At 46.5% G+C, this 15191-nt stretch overlaps 2 protein-coding genes across 9 annotated transcripts in view; one reads left to right on the top strand and one right to left on the bottom strand.

The window, feature by feature from the left end:
• Positions 1 to 7926, top strand: part of Rfc1 (replication factor C subunit 1) — a 69928-nt gene extending 62002 nt beyond the window's left edge. For 3 of the 5 annotated variants that reach the window (XM_055624082.1, XM_055624084.1, XM_055624081.1), the window contains exons 22-25: positions 218 to 363; positions 3155 to 3368; positions 5116 to 5307; positions 6663 to 7926. In XM_055624082.1, the coding sequence (XP_055480057.1) occupies positions 218 to 363; positions 3155 to 3368; positions 5116 to 5307; positions 6663 to 6749 (639 nt within the window). In that variant the 3' untranslated portion in view covers positions 6750 to 7926. The remainder of the gene's footprint in view (positions 1 to 217; positions 364 to 3154; positions 3369 to 5115; positions 5308 to 6662) is intronic. The other 2 variants (XM_055624085.1, XM_055624083.1) reach the window with 1 other exon arrangement.
• Positions 7927 to 9423: 1497 nt separating this feature from the next.
• Wdr19 (WD repeat domain 19) overlaps positions 9424 to 15191 on the bottom strand; it is a 66817-nt gene continuing 61049 nt past the window's right edge. Inside the window, exons 34-37 of one of the 4 annotated variants that reach the window (XM_055623963.1) lie at positions 12888 to 13011; positions 12104 to 12180; positions 11676 to 11800; positions 9424 to 9703 (exon numbers count right to left, since the gene is read on the bottom strand). In XM_055623963.1, coding sequence (XP_055479938.1) covers positions 11689 to 11800; positions 12104 to 12180; positions 12888 to 13011 — 313 coding nt within the window. In that variant the 3' untranslated portion in view covers positions 9424 to 9703; positions 11676 to 11688. Of the gene's footprint in view, positions 9931 to 11675; positions 11801 to 12103; positions 12181 to 12887; positions 13012 to 14930; positions 15021 to 15191 lie in introns of those variants that run through there. The other 3 variants (XM_055623964.1, XM_055623965.1, XM_055623966.1) reach the window with 3 other exon arrangements.

Here is a 15191-nt window from a genome sequence, read left to right as displayed (position 1 = left end):
TTTTGCTCTCTCTTCCTCACGAGGCGTCTGACACTCACGTAGGAGAGCTCCATTGTAACGGCCCTCTTTAATCCAGATCACTTTGTAGTGACTCTGCCCTCAAATGCTGCAGTTGGTTAAGTCTCAGCCATCCTTGTACCTCACCATGGGGTGAAAAGCTGCCAAAGAAGCAGCTCTACCAAATTAAATTCTGGACTTGTTTTCTTTCCCCTCTCAGGCCATTTATGCCAGTGTTCTTCCTGGAGAATTGATGAGGGGCTATATGACCCAGTTTCCTACCTTCCCGAGCTGGCTGGGCAAACACTCCTCTACAGGCAAACATGATCGGATTGTTCAGGACCTAGCCTTGCACATGAGTCTGAGGTAAGCAGAATTAGTGCCCTCCTGTCATTTTGTAAGTAGGTGCATTAACCTTTACCCCGAAAAGATAGCATGTGCTTGAAGGATGGTTGTTTTAGTTTTGACTTTGTTGCTCATTAGCTAAATGATCCTGGATAAGTTCCTGCCGTTTGTCCTGAGTTCTGTCCTCTGTTATCAGCATGAAGGTTTAGAAATAGCCAGATGGAAGTGGTCTTGTGCTTTGAGATTGCTACATTTTAAAGTGTGTACGTCGGAAATCTGTTACTTGTTACTGGCAGTATGTCTGTTTTTACTGGAATAACTTTGCTGCTTCAGAATATTTAATATTAAAGATGAAATGTTCATAAAGAAATGAGTTAGTTTTTGCCTCTTTTACTAGAAGGCTGACCTAGTCATCTGAGGTAGGGAACATAGGTTGGCATTAACAGGGGCCACCATTTGGATAATGAAAGTGAACCCACTTGCAAGTGTTTAAAGACACCTTCTAAAGTTTATAATTGCCTTATTTATCTTGGGCTGGTCAGGTATTTTACTTACGCTGTCTCAATAACCTCACCATCTATCCCCCAGCCCCCATCCAATGCTATTTGCCTTAACCATTCTTACCTGAGCTACCTTCCATCCATAATCTTATAAATACTTGCTTGTATTCTTCATCTGAGCCTTCCCATGCCATTATTGGAGTCTGTGCTCCCAGCCCACATGGTTTTTTCCCCTTCCATCTCTTCCTGTCCGTCTGTCTCCCATGATTCTCCTGTTCCCAAAGCCCAGGAACCTTAGTCATGCCTACCCCATTCTGTCCTGTCCAGGTTTTAAGCTTTTAGTTAACCAATTAGGAATAATGCCTTAGGCAGGTTTACACATAAAGGATAGGGGTATCTGGGCAATAGCCAGATCTTGAGGGCCAGTAATTAGCATCAAAATAGAAGCATTAGACCAATCCCAACAATTTTTAAAATGTGAAGGATCTACTTATAACCATGAAGGTTATTAAGAATCCTGTTTCCATTTCTGGGCCCCAGAATGTTACCCTTTGTTCCATATCCACCTTGGTCACTGGGAATTATTGAAGCAGTTCCTGTCCCGTCAAATTCCAGTTCCCCTAGAGTCCCTCTTCCTAGCTCTTGGCAGCAGTCTTTTATTCCACCTTTCGTTTTCTGCTGCTGCTATAACAGAATGGCGTAAAACACCACAAATTTATTGTCTTTCTGAGGGGTTATCTAGGTGAAGGGTCCTTATAAAATGGATGCTGCCATGTCCGATCATGGAGATATGAAGGTGCTGCTCTGAGGCATGGGAGATGGAGGAGCCACCAGGCTGTGTTGGGCTTGTTCTGTGTTACTTCCACATCCTGCTTGTGGTCTTCAAGCTTAAAGTACCCGGACATAAAATTGTCAGGCTTGAAGCCAGAAGCAGTTGTGAAAATTTAGAGTGTGGCATTACAAATATTATTTGCTCAGTTATTTTTAAGGGAGTGACAATATTTAGGAAAGAAAAAGTCATTCATTCATTCATTCATTCATTCATTCATTCATTCATTCATTCATTCTGAGGCAGGGTCTCTGAATAGTCCTGGCTGGCTTGGGACTTGCTGGCCAGGCTGGCCAGGCTGGCCATGAACTTAAGAGATTTGCCCGCTGCTGCCCCAGGAGTACTGTGATTAGAGGGATGTGCCACCAGAAAGTTAATTCTTGAGGTTCTAGTAGTTCTCAACATCCCAGGGCTTGTATCTTGCTTCCTCTGGATGGCACAGACCATTTCCCAGCTCTTCTGGCACATTCTCTGTAGGACTTTTTTGGATTTAGGGAAAACCCTGCCTTAGACAGGAAGGTTCAGAGGCTAGGCATGAGGAAGTCCAAGGGAGGCATTATGTACAGTTTTGTCTATTACAGCCAGAGGCCAAAGGTGTTACATGCTCACTCATGCAGGAGTGGCCCATAACAAAGGGAATCTCACTGCTATCCCTGACGCCTTTAGTATTTTGGGAATGATGTATCAGTTCAGCTGTGGTAAAGGTGAGGACAAGACATCATTTTTGGGGTGTTAGAGTAAGATGGAGGTAGAACCGTGCTTGCTTTCTAGTCACAGAGCAGAGACGAGAATGGCTTTTCAGCACAGTGGGAGGAGCGCTAGGTGCCCCGTTGAATGTTTAGGTCAGCAGTTTGGGGCGGATGCATACAAGTGCACACCCAGTTTTCAGGTTCGGACTAATGGCTACGTCACAGTGCTCATTAAAATTAAAACTCAGCTTTTTTGTTTGTTGTTTTGAGACATTTTCACTGTCATCTTGTGTGGCCTGGAGCTCTCTATGTAGACCACATTAGTCTTGAACTAACAGGTTTTCCTGCCTCTTCTTCCAGAGAACTGGGATTAAAGGCATGCACCACCATACCTGGCTAAAAACCTTTCATGATCTTTCAGTACATTGACTCTTCAGTGACTCCTTTTGAAATCAGTATTCTGCTGGTGGAAGAACTGTTAGTGTGTGGACGTCTGCATTCCTAGAGTGCTGTGGCAGTCAGAGGGCAGAGTGCTGCTCTCCTCGTACTGCAGGATGGATATCCCGCTCAGGTCGTTAAGCTTGCACGGCAGGTGCCCTTACCCACTGAGCCACCCAGCTGTTAAGCTCCTAAGGACCATGAAATAGCTTCACATGTTATAAATAATTACGTGTAAAAGTTAACAGCCTTGAACCGGGCCTGATTCACTGGTGGTGATAATCTAACGTGGGGAGTTGAAGATAGGGCGCCATTGACATGGTTTAAAAGAAAAGATTTGTGTCCTTCTGTTTCAGAACTTACTCCAGCAAAAGGACGGTGAACATGGATTACCTGTCACACATCAGAGACGCACTTGTACGACCCTTGACCTCACAAGGGGTAGAGGGAGTTCAGCATGTTGTCACACTTATGGACACGTACTACTTGATGAAAGAAGACTTTGAGAACATCATGGAAGTTAGCAGCTGGGGTGGCCAGGCCAGTCCCTTTTCCAGGCTGGATCCCAAGGTAAGATGCACTGTCTTAGCAGTGCTTGAGGGGTGTTCTACCTGCTTTCAACAGTTTGTTTCTCCTTCCTAAATGTTTGCTGCCTTTTGGCTTGTGCTTTCCAGAGAAGATTACACGGTTCCATGCTACAGTTTGTGTGTGTGTGTGTGTTTACATGTATATTATCTCTCTATCTGGATACTTTTTGTGTGTGTGTGGTTTTTTGAGACAGAGTTTCTCTGGCCTCGAACTCACAGTGATCTGCCTGCCTCTGCCTCCCTGAGTGCTAGGATTAAAGGCTTTGCCACAGTGCCCAGTTCGTAGTTTTATCTTGGCCTCAAGTTGAGTAAAACAGCCAGAGGATAGTGTGATGTACAAATGCAAATCTTTTGATGGGCAGCAGATGAGCCTGAGGTCAGACAGGAGGCGATGGGGGGTGAGGCCTTTATAATTTCTCCCTTTACTTTCCCTCCCCACCCTATTTCCTCCCCTCTCCCTTTCCTTCTTTTTTCCCCTTTCCCTTCCCTTTCTCTTTTCCTTTCTCCTCTCCTTTTACTCCCTCCCCCTTTCTGTTCTCCTCCTTACTCATTCCTTTTCCCATTTAGTCCAGAGTGGCCTCTAACTTGCTGTGTAGACTGACCTTGAACTCCTCGTCTTTATTTTCAAGCTTCTGGGGTTTTAGGCATGTACCACATCGATCTTTCTTAAGTCTACCCGCTGACCCAGTATTTGTTACAGTTACTCCATGACACTGTCGCTGTCTTCCCGTTGTGAGCATGAGAACACTAGTGATGTAACAGGAACATGCTCTAATGCCTCACTCTTCCACCCGTCTATGAATACAGGGTTAGAAGACATTCTCTGTGCCTTGTCCTCTCTAGATTTTGGCCTGGCTTCGTGGCACCCACTTACTGTTACAGTAGGCATCCATTGTTGGGACGTGGATGTGTTTGAAGCTTGAAATTTAGGTTATTAGAGTTACTTAGAACTCTGAAGCAACCACTGTTACCATAGTAGAGATGCGGGGACAGAGCTAGAGATGGAGACCACCTTCTCCCCGGCAGACACCACTCTACCGCTGAGCTTTCTATCCAGTGTTCTAGTAAGCGTTCTTTCTATTAAGCGTTTTGATACAGGGTCTCGTTAAGTTGCCCATGCTGTACATAGCCCAGGCAATGTGACCTGTGTTCTCCTGCCTTAGTCTCTTCAGGCTGCTGGGATTCCAGGCGTGTACTGCTGCCCTGTGTGCCAGCTCCCATGGTTTGTAGTCAAGACCAACTTGAATCTTACAGTGAGGTCTTTCTGACTTATTGATTCACAGACTAACCACTGAGGCTTTTTTGTTGTTTTGTTTTTGTAAGACAGGGTTTCTCTGTGTAGCCTGGCTTGGAACTCGAGTGTTGTTTTAGACCAGGCTGGCCCCAAACTCACAGATCCATCTACCACTGCTGGGATCATCTATTGATTCTTAATTTTTTTTTTTTTAAAGCCGTGGGCTCAAAATCCTCAAATAAATAAATAAATAAAAATAAATGGAGACGTAACTCAGTGGTAGCGGGTTTGCTTAGTAAGCACAAGGCTTACGCTTGATTTCTGTAACACATAGAATGTCTTTGTGTGTGTCTGAATATACTCCCATTTCTGTAATGTTTGTAACTAGTTTGCCAGTAGTTTAAAGAGATTTCCCAGGCTTCTCAAAACCTTGACTTAACTGATGTTAAAGAATTGCCAGCAGTCAGGGTAAGCTCTTTCTTTGCTCTTATGTTAGGTGAAAGCAGCCTTCACGAGAGCTTACAATAAGGAGACCCACCTGACCCCATACTCACTTCAGGTGGTAAAGACACCAAGACCCAGCATAGGCCTACCACTGGATTCTGAATACAGTGAAGACTTACAGGAAGACGACACGCAGTCTGAGGAGAAAGAGCAGGACGCCATAGAGACTGATGCCATGATCAAGGTAGTGTACTAAGCGTGACCTTTTCCTCTGTGTACTGTGCCTTGGGAATAATAAGGCCTGTTCTACAGGTCCAGGGTAAGCTGGAGAACAATTATGTTTGCTCATTGTAATTGATGGCGATAGGTTTCAGTTTTTTAAAGTGAACCTCTTACAGTACTGGAAGAGCCAGACAGCAAGAAAATAGGGCATCCCAGTGGTGGGCATGTGTTGCCCAAGAGTACATGTTGGGGCTGGAGAGATGGCTCAGTGGATAAGAGCACTGTTTGATCCTCCAGAGGTCCTGAGTTCAAATCCCAGCAACCACATGGTGGCTCACAATCATCTCTACTGGAATCTGAGGCCCTCTGCAGATAGAACACTCATACATAAAATAAATAAATAAAATCTTAAAAGAGTACGTGTGTGAGTGTGGATGTGGATGTTCGTCCGAGCACATGTGGAGCCTAGAGACCAAGTGTCTCCCTCTGTTTGACAGGCTCTGTCACTGAACCTGGAGCTGGCCGCTCTGGCTAGATAGCTAGCCAGTGAGCCCTTCAGGCTCAGGACACCTGCCTGTGTCCCTTCCTAGCACTGAGGTGTGCTGCTTGCCATGCCCTGCTTTCATGTGGCTGGTGAAGATCTGAGTTCAGGTCTTCTGCTTGTGCAGCCAGTGCTCTACCCACCGAGGCACCTCACCTGGCCCAGAACGGTGTTGTTCTACTTACTCTGAAACCACAGGTGCACTTTTACAGCATAAACAAGACAACCTCTTCAAACAAACTCACTTCTCTTTCTTGTGTTTTGCTGTAGCCTATTGGAGTGCCTATAAAAATTTCTCAGAGGAAAACTTGTTATTTTGCTTTTTGTTAGTAACCAATACAACGAGGCATGGAATCAGCCTACTGTTCAGAGCTGCCCAAGGCAGACAGACTCAGCTTCTTCCACCTTTCACATGTCTGCATGTCTTACGCCTCCTGTGGGGTGTGTCTGTAGGAATAGAGGCCTTTTGCAGTTGAATTGGTTCCCTCTCTCCTCTCCCCTCTTCACAAAATGAGTGTGCTTAGATCGCCCGTGAGAGACTAAAAGAAAGAAAAGTTTGTCATGTAGACACTGCGGTGTTTGTAAGTCACCGTTTGCTGCTGCTTCTACGTGCTGAGTCCAGGAACCTGCCTCATGAGAGGGGCACCTTAGCGCTAGACTGAGTGTATTTTCTCCATGCTGTGTCTTCCAGGGCTGTGAGTAGCTTCCGTGTTGCTTCTCAGAGGCAGCAGTAGATACTGTGACCCCGCTTTTCTAATTAAATTGTAAGTAAAGATTTTGTTGTTATGTCATTTACATATCAGTATATTAACTGTTTTTGTGCATCTCTCTTTTAGCAGAAAAAGACAAGATCTTCAAAGCCTTCAAAACCAGAAAAAGATAAGGACTCCAAAAAAGGAAAAGGAAAAAATTGGAAGAAATGAAACCATTGTTAAGTACCAGTAACTGCTTTTAACTTCCTCTCTCGACTGTTCCAGCTGGTCTAGAGACCAGAAGTCTCACCGTTTGCCAGAGTAACCAGTTATGTATAGCAGAGTGGGGTGGCCTGGTGTTCCCATTATAAAGGACGGTACAGCTAGAAGGTCTAACTAGCCAGCTCTCACGCACCTCTTACAGAGGTGGATAGGACTGCGCCAGCCCCACCCTGTCCCTGCCAACTTGGGATTCAAGGTGACTATGTAGACTCAAAACTTGAAAGTACACAGGCTTTGGAGTCAGATTAGTTAGCCATAGCAAGTCTGGGCACAGTGGGACCGAGGCATCTTTTGTAGTTTAAGTTTATCCTAATGGCCTTTAGAGGACCCATGCTAATTTTTTAAAAAAACATGGTAGTTTTATTTTATGGTGAAATTCTGTAAATAAACCTTAATACCAAGCAGCCACCATCTGGAGCTGAGTATTCTTGGTCTATTGGCAGGTGTCGTGCAAAGTATGCTTCAGGGCTCCAATGTCCATGGAATGCATGGGGCACTCATAAGATTGGCGTCTTGTACAGGAAAATATTATGTTGCTATATTACTTTTCTTATTGATTGGATTAAAATATTCAGTGTTTCCTATTATCGCTGAAGAGCAGTTTTGCAGGTGAAGGGTCAGAGCTCAAATTCCCAGCGTCCCTTTGTGTTGACCACATTGCTGCTGTAGGAAGTCTGAGAGAGGCCTCTTGGCTAGTCAGGGTGTGCAGACAGGGGACCGCTCAACATTCCTGTCCTCCTGCAGGCTCAGCCATCAGGTTAAAAGCACAGGCTGGGTCAGATTCACAGGCCTGTTCTAGCTGGGAGATGCTGTCCTGTGATGGAGCCCATAAACCCTAGAGGGTTTCAGATTGCAACTGCAACTGTGCTTGTTGAAGGACCCTGGGGCTGTGGATGAAACCTGGCCTTTAGGTATTTAGTTCTTTAAATCAGAAGGTGCTCAGAGGACTGTGCTGCCTCTGTGAGGTAATGCCAAAAAGAATATAGAGGACCATGCCTTTGAGGACTTGGGCATGTTGGGAGAGGAGTCAAAGTCCTGGAGACATTGAAAGTGTATTAACCCGTGTGAAAGATGTGTTTCATGGAGATCGGTTCATTATGGAAATAAAACACTGCCGCAAGCCTGAGGCTCCAGAGTCTTGCCCCTCTTTTCTGTGTTGAAACTTGGCTGCTACAATGAAGGTTTCCTCACCCAGAGCATATAAGATGGTTTTTGAGTGCACGTTCTGTTTCTTTTCCTTTTGGGCTTGGAAGATATGCCTCCTTCAGTTGGATATCCAGGAAAGGCCTGGTAATGTTCATGCTTTCAGAACAGCAGTGTGTACTTATTTAGAACAGTTATAATTTAAATTCTGAATGTGTGAATAAATTTTAGAAACTGCAGGCACACTGTTTAATGCAGGATAGGATAACAATGGAAGAGTGTTGGGTTTCTCTGTGAAGCCCCTAACGTGAGGTGAAGGGTGCAGAGGCAAGGAAGGTGGAGTGCGCGCCCTAGCAGTTGGATGAGGACTTGAATGTCTGCACCGGGATTGACACTCCTAGCACTCCTGAAGTGCTCTGTGGCACCCTCGCTGCCCAGGGGCTCTGAGCCCCATGGAGAGCCCCGAGCCATGGCATTTGGGTGTCTCTCACAAACAAACAGTTCTCCTTAGTTCCTTTTGATAAGTTTTGGCAGAACTGCAATAGCATTTTTGGTTGACTTTAAAGTTCCTAAATGAGTAGACTTACTATACATAGGATGAGTGTCTTCCTATAGTTCTAGAATGTGTGTGCTCACACGTGAAAGCCAAGGCCTGTAAACCCCAGAATGCAGTGTGCTTGTGTTCCCAGATATCAGGTGGCCCGTGATTCTTCCTCCAGTGGTGTGAGGAGGTAGCCAGAAACTTGGCACTGGTGAGTTTTCATTAAGTTGTACCACTTAGTGAAGCCAAGGCTTTTGGTGAGCCACAAGATGACGGGTGCACGGGCGGCATGAAGGTGGGGGCTTGGATGCCCGTGGACATCACTGGCACTTGGGCCCCTAGGTGCTGCTGCTAATACAGACAAATCAGCTGCTTCGGTGAAATCCATGTCTGTGCTGTTCAGACTTTGGTGACATTGCCATAGGTCATGGCAACAAAGTGATCACTGAGGCAGAGTAAGTATAGACTTGGCAAGTGAGTGTGGTGTGTGCAAAGTGAGGAAAGCATCTTCAGCTCCAGGAAAGTAACAGTGTTTTCAGGGCAGTCAATCAAGTGGTCGCCTTAACTTTACCGTAGGACTCTCATAGTGTGTACTATGTTTACTCTTTGTTGAGACAGGGCTTCTCTGTGTAACAGGGCCCTGGCTATCCTGTACTCTTTGTAGGCCAGGCTGGCCTTGAACTCACAAGACCTACCTGCTTCTGCCTCCTAAGTGCTGGGATTAAAGGTGTGTGTCACTGTACCCAGTGAAGTTTTACCCATTTTTAAAAGAGGCCTTGTCTTTGATGTTTAGCTCAAGGGACAGACTGCTTCATGCACGTCTTATTTCAGACTTGTGCAGTGTTCTAAATCTGTGATGGCTAGACTTTACAAGGCTTCCAAGCCACCTCTGTCATCGCTTTCTCTGTGTCCAAATCCAGGAGAATGTCAACAAAGTATCTAGTCAACAATTTTATTTCAGAGGAGATACTTAAATATAAAAGTTACTAAAAAATTGGGTATTTACAATCGATATACTATTAAACGTTACAGAGTACAGAGTGTGTAGGACTTCAAAGAGGCAATATACAAAGTTCAGTAAGCAGCAGGTTATGTCACTGCAGAAGCTGGATGTGCTGGCCTGTGTCATGTTCCTGTGTCCAGGGAGGATCATCCTTTGAGTCTACCATGGGTGGACACAGCTTCCTGCAGGGAGATGCCTTCTACTCAGGAACCCCGTCTGAGAAAGGACAAACAGATGCCTTCAGAAGGGGCTCAGGAACGGCCTGCCTGGTAACGAAGCTGGGATTTCCTGCTCATTTCCGAGAGCTTCCTGACCAGAGCTGCGTGCCAACTGCTGAGACATCACTGCCAAGCAGTTGGGCGTGGTGATGAAGCCACCTTGCTGTGGGGATGCTTGGCAGGCTGTAGAGAGCATGTGTCCCTGAAATTGAACAAAGGTTCCTTCTGTGAAGGAAGCGGGGAGCAGCAGTGTTAGCAGTGCTCAGTGTGCTCACTGAAGACATGGCTTCAAGGAGCTCTGATGTGCCATGGTTTACATTTCTGTAGTGTGTCACATAGAATGAGGCAGTATCTGGAGAGAACCTGGAGCTTTATTAACAAGGCTCCACTTTTAGAAGTGGCAGAGATATGCATTTATCTACCCACAGATAAAGGTCTAAACTTGGGATAAAATATAATAAGCAACTAACTGCCCAAAAGTTTTGGAAAGCAACCAGAAGCAGGCAGCAGCTGGGGACATCGTCTTTTGAAAGAGAAATCTGCTGGGTTAGAGTGCTGTGTATGTACCTGAGGGTAAGTCCATGAGGTGGGGGATGGCTAGAGACCACGTCATTATGAGGCGAGTTTATCCCCTGAATAAAAGTTGGTTTTAGCACTCAAAAACCAATATAACCTACTAAGTGGAATAGAGGAGTAACTTACTACCAGTTACACAGTTCATTGATAGAATTGAATATTCAGAAAACTAAGGAAAAAACAATTAGTTTGGAGGCCTTTTTTTGGGGGGTAGGGGGTATTGTAATAAAAAAAAAAAATGAGTGAGGCCTGGTGCCTGTAATCCCAGGATTTGGGAGCAGAGGCAAGAGGATCACTGCCAGTTTAAGGCCAGACTGATTTATAGTAAAACCTTGCCTCAAAACCTGTGAGATGGCTCATTGGCCAAAGGGACCCTGATGACCCAAGTTTGGTATTTTTGTGCCTTGAAAAGACAGCAGGAAAGCGAAAAAGCCCACAGAAAAAATATTTGCAAATAATACAACATAAAACTCGCATTTGGTTATATTATAGAGTCAACTCTTCCAGTTCTAAAACTGGGCTGAGAACTCTGAGAATGCACAGATGGCCAGCAAGTACACAGAAAGATGTTCTGCGCTGCATCAGGATGCAGGTGGCCTGCTGCCTCCCACTCACGGAAGTAAAGGCAGAAGAGGGTTTTGTGAGGATGCGGGAGGCTGGACCCTGTGGACCCTGCTGGATGTAAGATGCTGCAGCCCTGTGACAACAGTCCCACGGCTCAAGACCGGTAGAAAGGCTAGTTAGGCTGGGGGCAGCACAGCAGACAGAAGAGACAATAGGCTGGGGCTGGCCCCACACCTGTGTGTGATAGCCTAGGATTCCTTTCTAACTAGCTTAGCTGCAAGAGGTTACATCAGGGGCGATGTCTGTACCCCTCCCCACTGGCTAGTAGAAGCTCTTGATTTTTAGCAGGGTTTTGGCTTCCCAACTACATTTCTACATTTCTCTGCATCCCTTTGGAGTACACTGTGGCCACGTGAACAGAAATCCTTGTCACTGGAATGAGGTAGGAGTATGTGCGTAGCTTTGTGTGGCCAAAGTGAGACTTAAAAAATGTAAGATTTCAAACTCTGTAGAAGCCAAACTTTGTACAGTGAATAGTCCTTTAAAGAAAGCTGGCTCTAGTTTTAAATGGCTGATTAAGAAGACCGCCATATAGTTTGATAAAATACATTCTAGTTAGAATTCATGATACTGCTTGGCTAAATATTTGTCATTTAGGAAACCATATTACCCTCATTTGAACATTTAAATAAAGAAAAAGTTGGTCAAAACCATTGAACTTTGACAATTACATGTTACACAGAAACAACAGAAATCACACTACACAAAAACCAATCTGAATAATCAGGCTGTGTGGACACTGGCCTGGGAGGAGAGTGCCCAGCCCTCACCTGGGCCTGCTGCTCACTGCTCCGTCTCTGACCGCAGGTACTGGGTGCAGTCTGAAATCTTTTTCAGTTGACTTGAGTTTAGTCTCTCTGAGCACATGGGACATGTGCTTTCACTGTTTAGCAAGCTGTTTGGGGAGAGAAGTGCAGAGTAAGTTAAATACATAGTTAACACGGCTTTATCTTTGGGATAAGCCAGTGGGAAAATCTGCCACCTTCTGCCTACACCTCTTAACATGTCCATCTGTGGAAGAGTGACAGGGACTCGGTTTCCAAGGTCCTCTGAGGGAGAGGTTCTCCCAAGATGACAAATTTGGGTCCTCGGGGGTCTTTAGGAATACGGCGTGAGGAACCCTCAAGAGGAGGGGCTGGCAGAACAAAAGGCCTGTTTCTGGATTCATTTCTGTGGCTGGGGAAGGTTGCACACTTACATCTTGAATTCTGAGTGCAGCGCAGGAAAGCCACAGTGCGGGCACATTGTCCAGTCATCTTTCAGCATGTGTCGGCCCTGAAAACATTTAAGAATGAACAAACCACAGCCACAGACAGGCCTCTGCCTTAGGACACCATTGCCGCTTCGCTAAGTGGTACCTGTCTAGAAGATGCAGTCGACTTTGACTTAGCAGGTCCATGTTTAAAGGTTGACTGAGCAGTATGTGAGTTTATTTTCCTTCAAAATAGAGCTTATATCAGCCAATATAGGTCATATTTGCTGTTTTAGTTTTCTGATGGTGGGGTTTTTTTTGTTTGTTTTGTGGGGTATGTGTTGGGGGTGTGGGAGGGCACTTTGAGCCAGGGTTTCTTCGTGTAGCCCTGGATGTCCTGTAACTCAGTCTGTAGACTAGGCTGATCTTGAACTCAGAGCTCCACCTGCTGGGACTAGAGGGGTGTGCCACCACGCCTGGCTTGATAGGAGGTCCTAATAGTAAAACTACCAGTTATAAAGAGGTGGTATCTCCGCAGCGCAGCGGACCTCAGTACAAAGGTAGAAAAGGCGATTATGCAAGCAGCCAGTAGGTGGCAGCAGAGGCGCTCGCGAGCACAGCCTGGGCTGCTGAGTGGGCTGCTGTCATAGCACTCCCGAAGGGGACCCTCCCCTGGGTTCCCATGTGCCCCAACCTCACCTCCGGTGACCATGGGGAGTGTCCAAAGTGAAGAAAACGTTGGCGCATCAAGTATCCAAGAGGACAGGGACATTACTACAAAGAAACTCACTGTTGCGATGCAGTAGGGAATGTTGTTTTTACAGCCAGGACAGAGGAGCTCACATTCTGGGAGAAGAAACTGGCAGAATGGACATGGGGTTGTGGCCTCTTCTGTCTCAGACGTGTCTGGTCTCCTGGAGGAATCATCACATGTCATTTACAAACACGTGATTCCATGTAATGTGGCGAACAGAAAAAGCACTCCCTGGAAAGAGCTACTTCTTCACAGGCTCAGATCCGTCCCAGCTCTTTGGCAGCCAAGGCCCTGATCCTGGGAAGTGCACTGGAGCCTGGCCGGGTCCAGCTGGCATTCCCAAGCACTGCGCTGTTGCACGGGCAGGCCTCGCTGTCTCCTCAGTGTGCGGTGGGAGTGGTGAGTACGGGATTCCCCTTCTGTGCAGCTGATGGTAAAGGCCACCCAGTGCTGCTTTAGCAGACCTTTCTGGGCCAGTAGGCAGGTCCTAATTCTGTGTCATCCAGTAGGCCGTGAGACACATGTAGCTTCGGAGCACTTTATGTAAGTGTAGTTCAAAGGACTAAGTTTTAATCTTCCTCTGTTTTAAAATTTAAGAGCCAGCAGTGACTAGTACCACTCCTGTTGTGTGGGGTAGAGAATGACAAGCTTCTCCAGGCTCAGCCCTAGCTGTCTTGTCTTGCATTCACTTTCCCCCATGGTCCCTTCAACACTGGAAGCTTCCCGGGGTCAGACTGACTTGGTCTGAAGCCAGTTAGGCTGGCCAGCCTTTAGAAGAGGTGTGTTCATGTAGCCCTGACCAGCTTCAGAGCTCTGCCATGAGGCAGCTCCTGTCACCATTAGCATTTGTTCGAACTAGTTTTATGTCAGTGTGACACAAGCTGGTGTCATTGGAGAGGAGGGAGCCTCAGTTGAGAAAATGCCTCCAGAAGATTGGGCTGCAGACAAATGTGAAAGGTATTTTCTTAATTAATGATTGGTGGGGGTGGGCCAAGCCCACTGCGGGTGGGGCCACCCCTGGGCAGTAGTCCTGGGTTCTATACGAAGGCAGGCTGAGCAAGCCGGTGAGCAGCACCCTCCAGGTCTCCACCGTGTTTGAGTTCCTGTCCTGACTTCCGTTATTGATGGGCTATGGGTGGTGTGAACATGTACGCCGAATAAACCCTCCCCCTTGCTTTTGGCCACGGTATTTCACCATTGCAACAGTAAGTCTACCTAGGACAGCAGTAAAGGCGAACTTGCTTCTGCTTGCCATTACCATTGAGTCATCTTGCCTGGTTGGGTCAAGGGTCCCCAGGTACAGTACAGCGTCACTACTGTGGTTAGGTAGTGCACAGCTGCAATTGGTCTTTCCATATGCAGGTGCTAAGTGATGTTTTCTAGTTGTTTTTGTGTTTTTAAGATTTGTTTGTTTTACACATATGGGTGCTCTATCTGTAGGCCACTTGCATGGCAGAAGAGGGTATCAGATCCCAGTATAGATGGTTGTGAGCCACCATGTGGTTGCTGGGAATTGAGCAGACAGTGCTCTTAACCACTAAGCCATCTCTCCAGCCCGTTCTCTAGTTCTCATGTCTAGGGTATAGTCCCCACAAAAGGTCCATGTATTGAAGGGTGCTCCCTGGTGCTGGTAGTGTGTGGAGAAGGACTTTGGGACGTGTTGGTGTGTAGGCTCTGCCTTTATTGATGAACTCAGTGCACTGGCAGAGACAAACTCTGAATGCAGTGATTGGAGACTTAGAACTGTGCAAAGAGGAAGTCAGTCGAGGGGCAGGGGTGGGGAGCTTTCTTTGAAGAATCTTGCCTTGTCTGTCCCTCTCTGCTTACTGACTGCCACGAGCAGATCATTCTACCCTGTGCTCCCCACCTCCCCACAGCTTTGGAAGGTCTGTGGAATAGGCCCAGCAGAGCCTTCTAGGGAAACAGGCCCCTTGCTGCTCTCTGAAGCAAGTCCCTCCCTCTCCATCTGCTGGCAGTGCTGTGTTAGTATGGAATTTTCACACTGAGAGCATCCAGGCTTTTGTTCATCTCTCCAGCAGACAATGCTGTATACATAAGAGCCATTTTCTCCTTGCCAAGACAGTGCTGTTTACAGTGGACAGGGAGCTTCACAGGGAGGCTCCATGCAGCTTCACTGGACAACAGAGTGAAGTCCTGGGATCGACCTTCCTGAATGAAAAGGCAAAGACCCATTCACTCTTTCCTTCTCTCACTTCTTCCTGCCTTAGATGGAGTTGTGATGTCTAGATGTGGCCGGTAGCTTGCAACCTTGAGGGAGAAGGGGTGCTAGTTCTGTAGGCAGTACATGGCCCACGGGGAAAATAGAAGGGTCTGTTTTGG

Source organism: Psammomys obesus, unplaced genomic scaffold (assembly GCF_907164565.1).
Source record: "Psammomys obesus unplaced genomic scaffold, mPsaObe1.curated_primary_1811, whole genome shotgun sequence".
Taxonomy (NCBI): domain Eukaryota; kingdom Metazoa; phylum Chordata; class Mammalia; order Rodentia; family Muridae; genus Psammomys; species Psammomys obesus.
The sequence above is the reverse complement of the archived record's forward strand: the minus strand, read 5'-3'. Positions and strand labels throughout refer to the sequence as shown.